Source organism: Lolium rigidum, chromosome 7, assembly GCF_022539505.1.
Source record: "Lolium rigidum isolate FL_2022 chromosome 7, APGP_CSIRO_Lrig_0.1, whole genome shotgun sequence".
Classification (NCBI taxonomy): Eukaryota; Viridiplantae; Streptophyta; class Magnoliopsida; order Poales; family Poaceae; genus Lolium; species Lolium rigidum.
Genome location: NC_061514.1, coordinates 356,895,084 through 356,915,054, shown reverse-complemented (window position 1 = coordinate 356,915,054; position 19,971 = coordinate 356,895,084). Strand labels below are relative to the sequence as shown.

The following is a 19,971-nucleotide window of genomic DNA, read 5'->3' as shown; positions in this document are numbered from 1 at the left end:
AGAAACCAAGGACATATTTGTCCATAAGCTACAGCGGAGTGTGTATCTCTCCCATAAAGTGAATGCTAGGATCCATTTTATTCAAACAAAACAAAAACAAAAACAAAACGACGCTCCAAGAAAAAGCACATAAGATGTGGCCGAATAAAAATGTAGTTTCAGGGGAGGAACCTGATAATTTGTTGATGAAGAAGGGGATGCCTTGGGCATCCCCAAGCTTAGACGCTTGAGTCTTCTTGATATATGCAGGGGTGAACCACCGGGTGCATCCCCAAGCTTAGAGCTTTCACTCTCCTTGATCATGTTGCATCATACTCCTCTCTTGATCCTTGAAAACTTCCTCCACACCAAACTCGAAACAACTCATTAGAGGGTTAGTGCACAATATAAATTGACATATTCAGAGGTGACACACTCATTCTTAACACTTCTGGACATTGCATAATGCTACTGGACATTAGTGGATCAAAGAAATTCATCCAACATAGCGAAAGAGGCAATGCGAAATAAAAGGCAGAATCTGTCAAAACAGAACAGTTCGTATTGACGAATTTTAAAATGGCACCAGACTTGCTCAAATGAAAATGCTCAAATTGAATGAAAGTTGCGTACATATCTGAGGATCATGCACGTAAATTGGCATAATTTTCTGAGCTTCCTGCAGGGCAGTGGGCTCAGATTCGTGACAGCAAAGAAATCTGGAACTGCGCAGTAATCCAAATCTAGTACTTACTTTTCTATCAACGGCTTAACTTGGCACAACAAAACTCAAAACTAAGATAAGGAGAGGTTGCTACAGTAGTAAACAACTTCCAAGACACAAAATAAAAACAAAGTACTGTAGGTAAAAACATGGGTTGTCTCCCATAAGCGCTTTTCTTTAACGCCTTTCAGCCAGGCGCAGAAAGTGTGTATCAAGTATTATCGAAGGATGGTGCATTCTCAGCGAGGTGTGGAGTTTTCTCAACTAGGCATATTATATTAGATACATAAGTTTTAGCATCTCCCTTTTCATTAGTCTTAGGTGTGCTACTCTCATCAAACAAATTTTCAGGAACAAGCCAAGCATAGTTATTTTCTAGTGCATCATTCATAGCTAGGAGCTTACATGGTATTGGTGCTTTGATCTCCCTCCATCATCAATATTATTAGTGTATCTTATTCTATCCATATCCATCTTTTCAAGGAGACTAACAAAATTAGTAGGAGAACCAAGCATATTAAATTTAGCAAACACCTTTCTAGCTTCTCTTGCTAGACCACCAAATTCTCTAAGAAGGGTTTCTAATACAAAATCTTTCTTTTCCCTTCTTCCATATCACCAAGCGTGAAAAACATGTGTTGGATTATAGGATTAAGATTAACAAATTTAGTTTCCAACAAGCGAACTAAATGCGCAGCAGCAATTTCATAAGTAGGCGCAAGATCTATCAAGTGTCTATCTTCAAAATTTTCAATGGTACCAACATGGTTGAAGAATTCTTCTATATTATTTCTCCCGACTATAGACCCACGTCCTACCGGTATGTTCTTTGTAGTAAAATTAAAAGGAAACATGATGAAATAAGTAAAGTGAATGCAGGTAAACTAATTTTTTTTGTGTTTTTGATATAGCAAACAAGATAGCAAATAAAGTAGAACTAGCAACTAATTTTTTTGTATTTTGATTTAGTGCAGCAAACAAAGTAGTAAATAAAATAAAGCAAGACAAAAACAAAGTAAAGAGATTGAGAAGTGGAGACTCCCCTTGCAGCGTGTCTTGATCTCCCGGCAACGGCGCCGTAAAAAGAGCTTGATGGCGTGTATTTCACACGTTCGTTGGGCAACCCCAAGAGGAAGGTATGATGCGCACAGCAGCAAGTTTTCCCTCGTAAAGAAACCAAGGTTTATCGAACCAGGAGGAGCCAAGAAGCACGTTGAAGGTTGATGGCGGCGGGATGTAGTGCGGCGCAACACCGGAGATTCCGGCGCCAACGTGGAACCCGCACAACACAACCAAGCTACTTTGCCCCAACGAAACAAGTGAGGTTGTCAATCTCACCGGCTTGCTCGTAACAAAGGATTAACCGTATTGTGTGGAAGATGATTGTTTGCAGAGAAAACAGCAAAACAAGTATTGCAGAGATTGTATTTCAGTAAAGAGAATTGGACCGGGGTCCACAGCTCACTAGAGGTGTCTCTCCCATAAGACGAACAAGCATGTTGGGTGAACAAATTACGGTTGGGCAATTGACAAATAAAGAGAGCATGACAATGCACATACATATCATGATGAGTATAGTGAGATTTAATTGGGCATTACGACAAAGTACATAGACCGCCATCCAACCGCATCTATGCCTAAAAAGTCCACCTTCAAAGTTATCATCCGAACCCCTCCAGTATTAAGTTGCAAACAACGAGACAATTGCATTAAGTATGGTGCGTAATGTAATCAACAACTACATCCTTAGACATAGCATCAATGTTTTATCCCTAGTGGCAACGACACAACACAACCTTAGAACTTTTCGTCACTCGTCCCGGTGTCAATGCAGGCATGAACCCACTCTCGAGCATAAGTACTCCCTCTTGGAGTTAAAAGCATCTACTTGGCCACAGCATCTACTAATAACGGAGAGCATGCAAGATCATAAACAACACATAAGCATAACTTTGATAATCAACATAACAAGTATTCTCTATTCATCGGATCCCAACAAACGCAACATATAGAATTACATATAGATGATCTTGATCATGATAGGCAGCTCACAAGATCCGACAATGATAGCACAATGGGGAGAAGACAACCATCTAGCTACCGCTATGGACCCATAGTCCAGGGGTAGACTACTCACTCATCACTCCGGAGGCGACCATGGCGGTGTAGAGTCCTCCGGGAGATGAATCCCCTCTCCCGGCAGGGTGCCGGAGGCGATCTCCGGGATCCCCCGAGATGGGATCGGCGGCGACGGCGTCTCGGCAATGTTTTCCGTATCGTGGCTCTCGGTACCGGGGGTTTCGTCACGGAGGCTATTTGTAGGCGGAAGGGCAGGTCAAGAGGCGGCACAGGGGGCCCAAACCACGGGCCGGCGCGGCCGGGGGTGGGGCCGCGCCGCCCTAGGGTTTGGCCACCCCGTGGCCCCTCTTCGTCTCTCCTTCGGACTTCCGGAAGCTTCGTGAGAAAATAGGCCTCCGGGCTTTTATTTCGTCCAATTCCGAGAATATTTCTTTACTAGGATTTCTGAAACCAAAAACAGCAGAAAACAAGCAATCGGCACTTCGGCATCTTGTTAATAGGTTAGTTCCAGAAAATGCACGAATATGATATAAAGTGTGCATAAAACATGTAGATAACATCAATAATGTGGTATGGAACACAAGAAATTATCGATACGTTGGAGACGTATCAATATGCTTAACATATAAATATTCTAAACACATGACACACGGTTAAATATCCTTTGTGTTGTGTGAACAAACACACAAAACACAAATATAGGAGAAATGCTTTGAACTTGTGTGCATAATGGATGAACTGACGCTGGCCAGGCACCACAAGAGGTGGTAGTCTTAGATCGTTTAACTCGTTTTCTATGGTCGGTAGCACATGACCCTCACGAGGAAGATTAGTGAACCATTGCTTAATTGTAGGGGCACTCTAGAAGAACCTATGATCACCATAGGGTAGAAGAAAGAGAACTGGAAGCACCACTATCTCTAACTTGGCTACGAAGGCCACACCATGAACTTGGTCAAGTTGAGGATCTAGGTATACTTGTTGGCATTCCATTTACGGAATTCGTATACTATACCTAATTCTATTTGTTACACCTTTTCTTTTATGTAAGAGCAATCCCTACTAGGTTCTCTATTACATGAGCTCCACACCCACAACAGTTTTCCTTTGATGTAACCATACATAGATTGGGAGCTCTCTATCCTCAAATATTAGAGCAGCGGACTATTGGGACTGCTTGTCCACCTGGTTGGTCTTTGAGACGCGTTCCAGTGTTGTGTTCTAGCTAGTGGAATAGAATATTTTCGTTTTTGTCTATAGACCTAGAAAGAACACCTTCTATTTCTAAACAAAAAGTTGGCCGTCTGAGATGAGAGATGAGAGGAACCGGAGTACTGTGGAAGACCTCCGACGCCTGATCCGTATTGGCAAAAGCATGAATTTTCTGGGCAAGGCAAGAACGTACTAGACGTTTACGCTGTTAGGGCATCTCCAATGCGGAGACCCAAACGCAAAAACGGACACCACTTTCGTCCGTTTGGGTAAAAACGCGTCCCAACGCGCAGACCCAAATGCAAAACGGACGGCATTAAAGTCCGGGGCGACCCAAACCCAACTTAAATTTGGGCGGACTTTGCGTCTGTCCGGCTCGCTCGGGACGGCTCCGGACGTCCGTTTCTATCCGCCCAGGCCCACACCTTCTCTCTCCTCTCTCTTCTTTTTCCCATGGAGATGACCGGCATAGCCACCAGATTTTGGCTAGCCTGGCCAACTGCCGCCGTCGCCGACGCCGGCCGCACCCCGTCGCTGACTCCTCGCTTTTTTTCATCCATGCCGGAATTTATCGCTGCCAAAACGAGCTCCGGCGGCCAAGCTCGTCGACGGCGACGCGCAGGGCGACGGTCGAGGGCGCGTGCACGGCGGCGAGGAACAGGGCTGCGCCCACGGCGGCGAGGAACAGGGCCGCCGCGCCCACGACGGCGAACGGGGCCGCTCCCGCGTCGAGCTTGGGCCGCGCCCGCGTCGAGCTTGTGGCGCCCGCCACGGCTGCGCCGTCGCTGGCCTCGCCACGCCGCGCAGGGGCCCGCTCCGGCCACGGGCGCGCCGCCCTCGCTCCGGCCGCGCCCGCGCCTCCCGGCTCCGGCCGTGTCCCGCGCCTCCTCGCTCCGGCCTCGCCACGTCGCGCGAGGGCCCGCGCCGCGCCTCCTCGCTCCGGCCTCGCCACGCCGCGCGAGGGCCCGCGCCGCGCCTCCTCGCTCTCGGCCACGGCGCGCCCGCCCCGCGTCGCCCTCGCTCCGGCCGCCCCGCGCCGCGCCCGCGCCTCCTCGCTTCGGCCGCGCCCGCGTCGAGCTTGGGCAGCGCCCGCCACGGCTGCGCGTCGCCGGCCTCGCCACGCCGCGCGGGTCTCGCTCCGGCCACGGGCGCGCCCGCCCCGCGCCGCCCTCGCCCGCCAAGCCGAGCCACGCGCCGCGCCCTCCTAGCTCGGCCACGCCGCGTCGTCCCGGCCGCGCGGGGGCTCTCCTCCGCCGCGTCCCGGCTCGGGCGCTCGCCGCGCCGCACCTCTCCGGCCGCGAGCACGGCGAGGGCGCCACGACGGAGTGCGGCGGCCCGGGGCGAGCTCGCCGGGGCGCGGCTCGCCACGGAGCTTGCACACGCGGGGGCGGCACGGGCGGGGCGGAGGTCGCCGGGGCGCGGTCTGCTGGGACGCAGCGAGCACGGGCGGGGGCGGAGGTCGCCGGGGCGCGGTCTGCTGGGACGCAGCGAGCACGGGCGCGGCGGAGCTCGCCGGGCTGGTTCATGGCAGCTAGTACTAGAGAATAGAAATAGTGATTTGGGTCTGCTGGGCGTTGGGGATCAAAAAAAGACACGGACGTCCTCGTCTATCCGCGTCTCCGGACGGCGACCCAAACAACCAAAAACGGACGCTCCAACACGTCCGTTTGGGTCGGAGCGTTGGAGATGCCCTTAAAAGCGGACGGCCCAGTTCGACCCAAAGACGAGTAACCCGTCGTGTCGGACGCGCAGTCGCAGACGAACCCAACTCCCGCGAAAAGCGAACCGGAAACCACCGCACAAGCCATCGCAGCCGTCCACTCCCACCCGCCGACACGATCGAACGGCCCACTCACGCGCCGGAACCAATCCACCCCGGCTCAGAATCAACGCGTCAACCTCCCCACGGAATCCCCACCTTCTTCTCTCTTCTCTCTTCCTTCCCCTGCAAACAAACGCCATCGCGAAGCAACGAATCCGATCAAAATCACAGAAATCGCCTTGGCAGCTCCGTCCGATCCACCCGCCGGCGATGCAGCACGGCAGCGGCGACTACGCCGCCTCCGCGCCCGCCGCGGGGGGCCACTACTACCCGCACCAGTACGCGCCGCCTCCTCCGAACCCCTACCCGCCCGCCGCCGACGCCCCGGCCGGGTACGCCTCCGCGCCGCCCTACTCCGCCGCTCCCTACCCCGACCACCCCCCGTCCGCCCCGGCCTACTCGCAGCCGCCCCACTACGCCGGGTACCCGCCCTACAACCCCGCGCCCTACCCCCCAGAGCCCTCGCCCTCGCCCGCCGCGCCGTACTACCCCTACCCGCAGCCCACCCACACCCACCCAACTCCACCGACGGAACCCTCGCCCACCCTCTACGACGCCCCCTACTACGGCGGGGCCTACCAGCACCCGCAGCCCGCCGCCGCCGCCGACGATTACCTGGACGAGGGCGCGTACGCCTACACCGGGGACGGCGGCGCGGAGCCGTACGGCGCGCGCGGCACGGCGCCGGCGCGGTCGGGTGCCGCCATGTTCGATGACTACGGCCGGTCCATTGGGCTCTCGTCCGGAGGGGCGGGGCAGCCGCAGGGTGGTGGTGGCGGTGGCGGCAGTGTGGGTGGTGGGGGATTTGGGAAGATTGCCAGGGCGGTTCCGAAAGCGGAGTCCCATGAGGATGCCGGTGGTGGCGCGCAGAAGTTTCGGGTTAAGCTGCTGCCGGAGGGCGCCGGAATCCCTACTGATGTGCTTTGCCAGGTATAGCTCCAGTATTGATAATATATATCATTACTAGATTTATACGTTTGCCCTTTTCGCAAAATGATATGTAGTACTTGTCCAACTTCCTACGATATGGAGGATTGTTATGATACATTAAATATGCACTAATTGTGCTGCTGCAGGTCGGTCTGGATGGAATTCGCATGCTTGAGCCCAGCACAAACAGGACCCTAAGGATTTACCCCCTTGACACACTGACGAAATGGGAGGTATGTTGGGCAGCATTTATGCAGAAGATTATGCGTATATTTTCTCATCACACAGTAGTGAGGTGATCTAATGGTTGATCACTGTGCCTATTTAGATTTTGGATTCAACTGTGTTTGCGATTTGGGCAAAGACTTCAGTAGATTTTGAACCAAAGAGAATAAGGCTCAAGTCAAGCAGCTATACTTCCAACACTTTGCTTGACACCGTGACAGCAGCAACTGTCCAGGTATAACAACGCAGCCATTTTGTAGAACAAGGAACTAATGTCTTAATATTTTGCATGGTTTGCCCTTTTATGTTGGTATATATCAATACTACTATGAAGAAACCATTATTTGGTTCATTTGGTGGGAAGTTCTCAGTACCGAAACGACATATATTTTGAACTGGATATGGTAGTTCAAACCAGTTATGTATTAAGTCGTGAATATTCCACGTTGTGATAATATCACTGGATATCTAAGACACACCACAGTACAATGCGTAAAATGCCACATGGTATTCTTTAGTCCTATGTATCATCTCCTCATCAATTTCGTTGCAGAACTTGTTGCATCTGAGTTGCTCCATGTTCATACCGATTCTAGGTGTAGCCACATAATTTTCTTCTGAGATGCAATTTTTATGTTTACATTTGATGTTCGTTTGCCTAGGTTGGTTTGGATGCTGAAACTTACTAGCTTAGAATTTCATACTTGGCACTATATAGGATTCTATATGTTTCATTAAGAACTTTCTTACTTGAAAGATTAAGCCTTTTTTCTTTACTTGTGTGATTCTATAAAACAGTTCAAGGAGATCGGTGAAGATGCAAGAGCCAATGGAACTGTGGATGCTGGAAAATCCTCGGTACAATCAAACGAGAAGAAGAAAGGTTTTGATTGGATGTTTGCAAAGCCTGTTGATGAAGTTAAAGATCATTGGGTAAGATGAGCTGCGACAATATCCATTTGACCACTCCATGCTAGTAACAAAATCGTTTGATACACTTTAGTTTACTTTCTGCTTAGTCCATTTGTTGCTCTGATATAATATTGGAATGTGCACTCTATGCTTCTGCATGCTTGTATTTGGCTTCTCAATACATCCTTTACACGACAATACAGTTTCTGGCCATTTGATTAATCATTTTATCAAATCACTTCCTTCAGTCTTGTAAAAAAAAAAAACACTTCCTTCAGTTCTGTTAGCTGTATAACTATTTATGGACCATTGCTCTAACCTCTTCTTGATTTTCTTTATCATCTTGCATTATAGTCATCAATCTTATGGTTGCTTTTTTTTCACATATTCTTGCATACGAAAATGGTGCAATATACTCAATATCGACTATGTCTCCTCTTTCAGGTTCCAGATGAAGCTGCTAAGAAATGCCAGTCTTGTGCTGGCGATTTCAGTCATTTTAATCGCAGGGTAATTTATACTTTGTTTAGATATTCATCTCATCACTGTAATAATCAAGTAATAATGTATTGACATGAGTTTGCTCTTTTTTCCAGCATCACTGTAGGAACTGTGGGGAAGTCTTCTGTGATAAATGCAGTCAAGGAAGAATTGCTCTGACAACTGACGATAATGCTCCACTTGTCCGAGTTTGTGATAGATGCATGGTACGTTCTGCTACTGTCTGCTTAGTCATTTTTTATATTTTAAATTTGCTGGACTTAATTTAATGTTAGTTTTCTTTATTTGCATAGTTTGTGTCCTTCCATATATCATCAACAGTAATTATATCTTAGTAAAAGAAAGGCGTCCAATTTGTACTTGTTATTTTTCTCTTTGCTAGCCATTTGGAAAAATAATTAAATTGTCAAGTTTGTTACAGCACCTAGCTTTTATTCGGTTTCTTAGTGTATTTGACTTATTTGTCACAGTTTTTGTTAGGAGTAATCTTGTCAATGTAATTGGCTAGTAGAAGGAGCTAGCTTAGTCATGAAGTATCTAGGGCATAGGAATGTTCTAGAGTAATTATAGGAGTAGTATGAAATATCTAGAGTTTGTAGAGTATTCTAGAAGTATGGTGTAGGGTTTTGGATTGTGCCACATGGCAACAGTTTTGTCATGATTCAGGTTTGTTAAAGGTCTCTTTGTATTTCCTTGTTGGTGTTTTTTTCAAACTGAGTTGCTCAAATCTTTTGCACTGACTCGTATTTCGTTGTTACCAGTCTAGATACTGCATCATGTGCAGCATTTCAACGCGCAGAACATTCTTTCTTGCTATTGAATAACTGTGTACAAAATTTCATAATATAATTCTTATCTTCCACAGGCAGAGGTTTCTCAGAGGCTTAGCATGGCACAGGAAGCTGCCAAGAGATCTGCCACAGTGCAAAGTCATGGAGATCTTGCAAAAAAACTTAAGGTAATATATAAGACAGCCTTTTCTCTGTGTTACATCCAATTTTTAAAAACTCGCCCCATGGGCACTTAACCAGGGCATTTTATGTGAGCCAACACCTGCAGAGGCTAGGCCGTAAACATGGGTGGTTAGGCCACAGACACTCAGTTAACTGAGAATTGCCCGGTTCTCAAGATACATCCATTTAAGTGGCAAGAAAAGCAAACCAAACACATGTCAAATCCGCTGAGATTTTTCTGTGCATATGGTAGATACCACATGTATCCAGGCAATTAATCTTTTTGGGGATGTGAGCCTACATTGACATGGAGCCATGGACCCAATGCACAGGATAGTAATTTTTTCTTTGTGCCAATTGAAATAACAGAAAAAGATAAATCGGGGGTCAGTCCTGGGCCCATTTCTCAAAACCAAAATAGACGACCAAGATAGGCCAGGTACCTATGCATATGTGTACTAGAAACTTTCCAAATTTGACAACTCTCACCTTCATACGTAATGGGGCCTGAGTTGTCACTTGTTGATAGTTCAGAAGTGACTGTGGGGTAACCAAACAGATCAGCATGATATGTTCACCACTGATAATTGGCAATATTGCTCATGCATTGGATCTATTCCAAAGATATAATCTAACCAGCTATGTGTATATATATTTAATTTTTTTTTAATTAAAACTAAACGAGAGTTTTGGTACTAAAAATGAAGCATTATAATATGAAGACCTGAAATGCATTCAGGAACATGAGATATTTTTTAGGAAGCATGGCTGTTTTGGCGGAGTTGCATTTTTTTTGGCAGGGTCTATTGCATTAGTAACTACACCATCCGATCCATAATAAGTGCCGTGGTTTTAGTTCAAATTTGAACCAAAACCATGTCATTTTCATTATTGATCGGAGTAGATTTTTTTAGTCTAGTGTTTGAAAAACATACCTGGATCCTGTTACTAACTAGACTTCCGACAATTGAGCTTTTATTATAGTTTATGGCAGTACAACAACAACATCAAAGCCTTTCTCCCAAGCAAGTTGGTGTGTAGGGTAGTTATGAAACCCGACAGAAACACAAGGAAACCAAAAAGATAAGACAGAAAAAGGAATACAGGGAAAGAGAAAACTAAGATTCTGGCACATGGATTACTGATTATAGTTATGACGAAGGAAGAAACAAAACTAGTACTACCTCTGTCCATAAAAGGATGTCCCAAGTCTGTCTAAATTTAGATGTATCTAGACACTATTTGGTGTATAGATACATCCAAATTTAGACAAATCTCCGACATCCTTTTATGGACGGAGGGAGTATAATTAAATTGTGTGAAATTCATGATTTACCAAATTTATCCTTTGATCGACAGGAGGAACTGGAGAGGAATCGCAAATCTTCAGGTACTTTCATGTTCCTGCAATGTGCATTTTTTTAACATAGATAGTAGCGCAAAAAAATTCTGAAACTTCTGTCTCTCAAAGGCTCTGCGTCTGGAGGTGTATCTGGAACCAGGATGCGAGAAGTTGCGTGTCCTACCTGCACGGTCCATCTTCAGGTGTTTCTCAATTTCTAGGCATGGTGTATAGCTTAAGTATAGAAGGCTCTTATAATAATTGTTCACTGATCCCTAACGTATTAATGGATGTGGGATTGCAGGTCGAGGTCCCAACGTCTGGCTCTGAAACAGTGGAATGTGGAGTGTGCCAGCATGCTTTCCTTGTCAGTGCCAATTGATACACAGGGAAATTAGAGCGTGTTGTAGCAAATTATTCTGTTCATAACTCTATTTGTTTTCGCTGCCCTATACCAAAATAAGTGTGTTCAACTTGTAGATGTTTATATGGCTTTGTTGGTGGTCGTGGATAGGATGTACTCCCTCCGTCCATAAATAGATGCCAAAGATTTATTCAAATTCGGATGTATCTATACACTAAATCGTGACTAGATACATTCAAATTTAGACAAACTTTTGGCATCTATTTATGGACAGAGGTAGTATTTATGTTTCTTGTACATGAGTGAGTTCTAAACATGTGAGATTGTTGCTGAAAATGCTGCGTGTTTCTGAAGAATACCAACAGAGTGCTCGTTGGTGAAGGCTTTGGTCGGACGGTCTCTGCTGACAGTAGTTGTTACCTGCTGGCTACTCTGTCCAGAATTAGATGTCACAGATTTGTCTAGATTCGCATGTATCTATACACTAAAACGTGTCTAGTTACATGTGTATCTAGATAAATCTGCAACAAGTAATTAGAGACAGGGGGCTAAGATGAAAAACTGCATGCTTGACTGTCGGTTCTAACTGCATTTTCTGGGTGTGGTTTAGCTTCCTGTCTCGAACTTTTATCTGCACTTACTCCTATGATCTTAGTAGGAGTTGGTCAGCGTTGTGCACCTCATCTGAACTTCAGATTGCCATGTCTGGAATCAACTTATACCTCGTTGCCCCTGCAAAAGAAAGGAACTAATCTCCTGTTGGATCTGAGAGAGTCATCACAATATTGTTAGGAACCAGGCAACACTTACGTCAGACATTTCACTGGGCCAAAATCCCCAAGCTTCTTACACTAACATAAGGTGTCGCAAGGTCATCTTCCGAGGCAGATGCACTTGATTGGCTAAAACCCGTCTTTGGCCGACAGGGGCTGAACTTGGGGTCGAGATTAACACCCCGAACCAAGCAGAAGCATGAATTGCCGTGGCAGAAATCTCTGAGAAGCAGCTCTGGTTCGTTCAACGGTTTCATCATATCTCTCGAGGCAAACATTCCTGATGAACCTGCGGCCATCCAATGATCCGCCATGCCCCATGGCCATCGGCCACCGGCCAAGCATCTCCAGCCTCCAGGCAAGGCCATGACAGGCAGCATCCATCCATGTGAGTGGTGTCCATGGACGAACGGGCCCAGGAATGCAGCATGGACCTCTAAAGTGATAAAACTGAATCTCTCTGCCTAAAGACACAGGGAAGAAAGGATCCTGCATGCTTTAGGACCAGCCTTTACACGTACAAACACGCATTAATAAAACTAACAGCGTGTGTACGTACAACGTAGGGCCGTGGCATGGGCATGATTAGCTGCCTATCCTCGAGAGCAGCGCCTCTCCTCTCCTCTCATCCCCTGCGACGTCGCTTAAGCGCAAACACCATGATTCTGTTCCTGAAAGACGAGTTCATCAAGGCGAGGCATGCCAAGCTAAGCACTGAAGAGTCTGCAAAATACATGCTGATGCTAGCAGAAACAAGACAGGGAGGATCGATGCGGCTAATGATCGATGACCACTGCTTGCATAGTTGCATGGTGAATAAATCAAGCCTATAGCATGCATAGCCTGCATGGCTAGGTCCTAGGTAGGTGATTTATGAACATAAGTTCTTGGGATGGTGGATCTGATGAGTAGGAGGAGCTCATAAGCTGACACGGCCGCTTGAGTGTCTGCAGTTTTAGTGAGATGCAATTAGGTGTTCTGCTTTCCGTGTAAACTTGAGGGGACTTTTCTTCTCAGCTAATAGGGACTACCTGCCCGCATGCTTGCATGCATGCCCGGTTCTTGTTTGTAATCCGGCCCATATTCATGCTATCTTTTGACCGGCCGGCGCTTTGATAATTTTGTGCCTGATGCTCCGATTGTCAGTGCTCCATTGTGTTTCTCTGTAGATTTTTGTAAGGCACGATGAATTTGTAGTTTGTACAAGATAGTACTCTCTGATTCCAAGGATTCCACCTAATAATTTAGGACCCTAATATCGCATGAACGTGCCTGCATTATTCCACTTGCTTTTTTTTTTTCTTTCCAGAAATGTCACCTTTCGATGGCAAAGAAGGGTGGGCCATAGGCCGTTGCACCGTCGTGCCACTTGGCGTCTGATAGGATTTTGGATAATTTAACACAATGTCACACTGAATCCTATAGAAATTGAACACACAAGGTGTTTGGTTGTACATATCATAGAAATAACACATGATTATTTATTGATGATCAGATGTTTACCTCTTTTTTTAATGTTTGCCATAGTTGTTGCTCCACTTGACAGAAAACGTATTTATTGAATAGTCTGTGGATTTTTCTTTATCGAAAAAATATAGTCTACGGAAAAAGTTCATATTGTTTCTACCCTGTAAAACATGCAAGCTACGGAGAAATAATTCGTAAGGAAGAGAATCCTTCAAAACTCTACTAATTTCCGTTAATCAAAGAGGGGCCTGAGTAGATTTGTACATTTCGTAAACTGCATTCCAAGGAAAAATAACACCCTTCCACGGTCACCCCCTATAGGCTTTGTTTACTTCTCTCCTATTTTCACCTCCAAGAAGATTGGGGATGAGGGGGATTTGGTGTTTACCCAGTACCCTACCATCCCCTTAAAAACTCTTTAAAAAATACAGTAGTATAAGGGGAAGTATTTAATCTAGGCAAAAAATAAGGGGATTTGCGGAGATCTCTCGGGATTATCCCATCCAAACTGGAAGAACTAAACGGGCTACTAGGGATTTTCGAAATTCAGGATAACCCCATTCAATCTCACTAAATAAGTAAACAAGACCACAGAAAAATTAGCCTTTCCCCTTTATTGTGAAGGGCGATTTTGACAAAAATAACCTAAAAGTGACAGAAAAGCACAGGCAAAACTATTTCACTCGACTAACCCTTTTGTGTGGGGCCCTCCCCATCGGCGCCACACCTCACTGTGTGGCGCCCATGCGAACGGCGCCACACATCCATGCCTATGTGGCGCGGTCGATGCTGCGCGCCGTTGACTAGCCGACGTGGCAGGATGTATGGCGCCGCTCGCATGGGCGCCACACATTGAAAGTGTGGCGCCGATGGGAAGGGCGCCACACATCCACTTAAGTGAATCGCCCACGCCCGCCCGAGCCCGACCTAGCCACACTCCTCTCTCTGCTTCACTCGCTCAAGAACAAGGCGGCCGGCTCTCTCTCTCTCCCCTCAAATCCCTACCCAAATCTCTTGTATTTCCTCATATCTGTCCGTGGAGATCGTTCCCAACCCGTTCCTTGAGGTAATCTCCTCGGTTCCCCTTCTTTTCATCCATTGAATTGATGGATTTGGTTGGATCTACATGTGAAACCCTAGATGTGAAACCCTAGGTTGATTTGAGGGTGGATGTAGATTTGGTTGGATTTTAGGGTTTGTTGAAGTAGGAGAAATTGTAGGGCTAGGTTGTATGGCTAGAAACCCTAGGTTGATTTGTGTTGATTATGGTAACTAATTAATGAACACATGTATGTATGTGTTGTTCACATTATGCTAGGGGGATGGAAAGATTGTTCATGTTCATCATGTGGACAAGGATACTTTTTTGAAGGGAAACCTAGAGCCGGACCCGGAAGAGGGTGACTTGGTGTTTGACCGTAGCCCTAGCTTTTCCGAGGTTGTAGCACAAGTGAGGATTGAGTTGAATTGGAATGAGCCAAATGATGGTGTTGAGCTAGAGGGAAGACATAATGTGGGGTTTGGAATGCACACCCGTTGGAAGACAATGCGTATCAACTCAGAGCAACGTTGGTCCGTTTACAAGGAGACGGTGGCCGAGTCACAAGACAAGACTTTGGAGTTGTTTGCAACCAAGACGGTTGATGCTCATATCAAGCTTGACCTTAACCGGCGCTCCTCCCCTGTTGAAGGTAGGAGTCTGATACGTCTCCAACGTATCTATAATTTCTTATGTTCCATGCTAGTTTTATGACAATACCTACATGTTTTATTCACACTTTATAATGTTTTTATGCATTTTCTGGGACTAACCTATTAACAAGATGCCACAGTGCGCTTCCTCGTTTTCCGTTGTTTTTGATTTCAGAAAAGTTGTTTTACAAATATTCTCGGAATTGGACGAAACAAAAGCTCACGGCCCTATTTTCCACGCGAGTGTTCCGGAAGACCGAAGAGGAGTCGAGGAAGGCCGAAGGGGGCCCTCCCCATATGGCGGCGCGGGGGCCCCACCGCCGCGCCGAGACGTGGGAGGGAGCCTCCCGGCTCCCCGACGCTGCCCCTTCGCCTATTTATTCCTTCGTCCCCGAAAACCCTAGTACCGAGAGCCAAAATACGAGAACAGCTCCGTAGACGCCGCCGCCGTCAACCCTAACTCGGGGGTTCGAAGATCTCCTCCCGCACCCGCCGGAGAGGGGAATCATCACCGGAGGGCTCTACATCACCATGCCCGCCTCCGGACCGATGCGTGAGTAGTTCATCCTTGGACTACGGGTCCATAGCAGTAGCTAGATGGTTGTCTTCTCCTATTGTGCCATCATGTTTAGATCTTGTGAGCTGCCTATCATGATCAAGATCATCTATTTGTAATGCTACATGTTGTGTTTGTTGGGATCCGATGAATATGGAATACTATGTCAAGTTGATTATTGATCTATCATATATGTGTTGTTTATGATCTTGCATGCTCTCCGTTGCTAGTAGAGGCTCCGGCCAAGTTGATACTTGTGACTCCAAGAGGGAGTATTTATGCTAGATAGTGGGTTCATGTCTCCATTGAATCTGGGGGAGTGACAGCAACCCCTAAGGTTGTGGATGTGTTGTTGCCACTAGGGATAAAACATCAATGCTTTGTCTAACGATATTTGTATTGTTTACATTACGCAAAGTACTTAATGCAATTGGCTGTTGCTTGCAACTTAATAATGGAAGGGGTGCAGATGCTAACCCGAAGGTGGACTTTTTAGGCATAGATGCATGCTGGATGGCGATCTATGTTCTTTGTCGTAATGCCCTAAGTAAATCTCATAGTAGTCATCATGATATGTATGTGCATTGTTATGCCCTCTCTATTTGTCAATTGGCCAACTGTAATTTGTTTACCCAACATGTTATTTATCTATTTGGAGAGACACCACTAGTGAACTGTGGACCCCGGTCCATTCTTTTACATTATACAACCTACTACAATCATTTTTCTCTTTTGTTTTCTGCAAGCAAACATCATTTTCCACACCATACGTTTAATCCTTTGTTTTCAGCAAGCCGGCGAGATTGACAACCTCACTGTTAAGTTGGGGCAAAGTAGTTTGATTGTGTTGTGCAGGTTCCACATTGGCACCGGAATCCCTGGTGTTGCGCCACACTACACTGCTTCACCAACAACCTTCACGTGATCTTCATCTCCTACTGGTTCGATAACCTTGGTTTCTTACTGAGGGAAAACTCGCTGTTGTACTCATCATACCTTCCTCTTGGGGTTCCCAACGGACGTGTGCTTTACCGTCACAAGCAGCTACTTTTCTGGCGCCATTGCCGGGGAGGTCAAGACACGCTGCAAGGGGAGTCTCTCACACCCAATCTCTTTACTTTGTTTATTGTCTTGCTTTATTTTATTTTCTGTCTTGTTTGCTTTCTTTATATCAAAATCACAAAAAAATTAGATACTTGTTTTACTTTATTTAATTCGGTTTTGCTTTATTTATTTTTATTATTGCTAAAATGAGTAGTCTTGAAGTTGAAGTTCGTTCGTTTAAGCAACAAGGGGGAGAAAGTTTTAAAGATGCTTGGTATAGAATTAGTGATGCTCATCATAGGTGCACTAAGAAACACTCCACTATTATCCTCCTTAGGAACTTTTATGTTGGTATCTCTAGTCTGAATAGGTATGTTCTTGATACTCTTACAGTGGGTAATTTCCTAGGTACTCCCGCTTTAGAAGCTAGTTACATCATTGAGAGTCTAGTTGGAATACCACCTGTTAATGAAGCTAAAATTGAAATCTCTCTTGAGGATGTCATGAAAAAGTTGGAGGCCATAGAGAAAAATCTTCCAAGTGTTGAGACTAAATTGGGAATATTACTTGATAATACTGATAAACTTGATAAATCCCTAGGAGGAATTAATGAAAGAATTGTTGTCTTAGAAACTTGTGATATCCATGATAATCAAACCCATAGGATTGGTGAACTTGAAGAAGCTATGGGAACCTTGGGTTCAACTTTTTCTTCTCTTAAGTTTAAGGAGAAAGCTTATGTGGGTAAGGAGCAAAAGTTCATGTATGTCCCTAAGATGCCAAAGCCAAAGAATCATTATGAGCTTAAAATTGATAAAACCCTTAGTACCACTATGGGAAATTTAGATAATGGAGCATCTAAGATACCTTTTGCGAAAAGTTGTGTTTTTAAGAAAAATTATGATGTTGATGCTTCTTCTCTTGATGTTACTTGATTTTCACTTTGTGCGCCTAGCTGAAAGGCGTTAAAGAAAAGCGCTTATGGGAGACAACCAATTATTTTATTTTTGCAATTTTTGTTTTATATTTGAGTCAAGGTGCTTGTTACTACTGTAGCAATACCTTTGTATCCTTATTTTCTTGCATTGTTGTGCCAAGTAAAGTCTTTGATAGAAAGTTGATACTAGATTTGGATTTCTGCGCAGAAACAGATTTTTAGCTATCACGAATTTGAGCTTTTCTCTCTGTAGAAAAATCTAAAAATTCTGAAAAAATTCATGAGTAATCCTCAGATATGCACGCAACTTTCATTCAACTGGAGCTTTTCCATCTGAGCATGTTAAGTGCCTCGAAAAAATTCGTCTTTACGGACTGTTCTGTTTTTGACAGATTCTGCCTTTTATTTCGCATTGCCTCTTTTATTGTGTTTGAGTGGATTTCTTTGCTCCATTAAATTTCAGTAACCTTGGGTAATGTCCAGAAGTGTTGGGAATGATTGTGTCCTTGCTGAACATGTGAATTTTTGATTATGCACTAACCCTCTAATGAGATTGCTTTGAGTTTGGTGTGAAGGAAGTTTTCAAGGATCAAGAGAGGAGGATGATATAACATGATCAAGAAGAGTGAAAAGTCTAAGCTTGGGGAAGCCCCCGTGGTTAATCCCTGCATATTTCAAGAAGACTCAAGCGTCTAAGCTTGGGGATTCCCAAGGCATCCCCTTCTTCATCAAACTTATCATGTCACCTCTAGTGAAACTATATTTTAATTCCGTCACATCTTATGTGCTTTACTTGGAGCGTCCGTGTGCTTTAATTTTCGTTTTGTTATTTTAGTTTTCTGAATAAATCGGATCCTAACATGCTTGTGTGGGAGAGAGACACGCTCCGCTTTTTCGTTTTACTTTTAATATTCATGGCGAAAGCTGAAAGCCGCAACACTTATTGTTATTTGGTTGGAAACAGAAAATGCTTCATGTGGTAGTTGGTATATTGTCTTGAATAATTTGATACTTGGCAATTGTTTTGAGCTCTCAAGTAGATCATGTTTAAGCTCTTGCATCATGTAGTTTAAACCTATTAGTGGAGAACTACCGTAGAGCTTGTTGAAATTTGGTTTGCATGATTGGTCTCTCTAAGGTCTAGATATTTTCTGGTAAAAGTGTTTGAGCAACAAGGAAGACAGTGTAGAGTCTTATAATGCTTGCAATATGTTCTTATGTAAGTTTTGTTGTACCGGTTTATACTTGTGTTTGCTTCAAACAACCTTGCTAGCCAAAGCCTTGTACCGAGAGGGAATGCTTCTCGTGCATCCAAAACCTTGAGCCAAAACCTATGCCATTTGTGTCCACCATAACTACCTACTATGTGGTATTTTTCTGCCATTCCAAGTAAATAATTCATGTGCTACCTTTAAACAATTCAAAACTTTATTACTCTTTATTTGTGTCAGTGTTTCATAGCTCATGAGGAAGTATGTGGTGTTTTATCTTTCAATCTTGTTGGGCAGACTTTCACCAATGGACTAGTGGCATATACATCCGCTTATCCAATAATTTTGCAAAAAGAGATGGCAACGGGGTACCCAGCCCCAATTAATTAACTTTCTTTAATAATTCTCTTCACATGTTTTGCCCTGATTTATCAGTAAGCAACTTAATTTTGCAATAGACACTCCTCCATGGTATGTGAAACGTTGGAAGGTACCCGAGGATTCGGTTAGCCATGGCTTGTGAAAGCAAAAGGTTGGGAGGAGTGTCATCTATAAATAAAACTAAAATACATGTGTAAACAAAAGAGAAGAGGGATGATCTACCTTGCTGGTAGAGATAACGTCCTTCATGGGAGCCGCTCCTTGAAAGTCTGTTTGACAAGGGGGTTAGAGTGCCCACTACCATTCGTTGACAACAACAAACACCTCTCAAAACTTTATTTTTATGCTCTCTTTATGATTTCAAAACTTAAAAAGCTCTAGCACATGATTTAATCCTCGCTTCCTCTCGCGAAGGGCCTTTCTTTTACTTTATGTTGAGTCAGTTTACCTACTTCTTTCTATCTTAGAAGCAAACACTTGTGTCAACTGTGTGCATTGATTCTTACGTGCTTACTTATTGCACTTATTATATTACTTTGTGTTGACAATTATCCATAAGATATGCATGTTGAAAGTTGAAGGCAATTGCTGAAACTTAAATCTTCCTTTGCGTTGCTTCAAAACCTTTTATTAAGAATCTATTGCTTTATGAGTTAACTCTTATGCAAGACTTCTTGATGCTTGTCTTGAAAGTACTATTCATGAAAAGTTTTTGCTATATGATTCAGTTGTTTAGTCACTATCTTTTTGTTAGCAAATTATAGACCATTGCTTTGAGTCACTTCATTCATCTCATATGCTTTACAATAGTATTGATCAAGATTATGTTGGTAGCATGTCACTTTAGAAATTATTCTTTTTATCGTT

The 19,971-nt window shown here is 44.8% G+C and overlaps 1 protein-coding gene across 1 annotated transcript; it reads left to right on the top strand.

Moving 5' to 3' along the window:
- Positions 1 to 5,941: 5,941 nt before the first annotated feature.
- On the top strand, positions 5,942 to 11,193 carry LOC124676297 (protein FREE1-like). The gene is made up of 10 exons (XM_047212379.1): positions 5,942 to 6,746; positions 6,893 to 6,979; positions 7,075 to 7,206; positions 7,770 to 7,904; positions 8,328 to 8,393; positions 8,480 to 8,590; positions 9,250 to 9,342; positions 10,697 to 10,727; positions 10,809 to 10,882; positions 10,984 to 11,193. Exons 1-10 carry the CDS (start codon positions 6,027 to 6,029, stop codon positions 11,059 to 11,061), a joined length of 1,527 nt encoding a protein of 508 aa, XP_047068335.1. The 5' UTR covers positions 5,942 to 6,026; the 3' UTR covers positions 11,062 to 11,193.
- Positions 11,194 to 19,971: the final 8,778 nt, after the last annotated feature.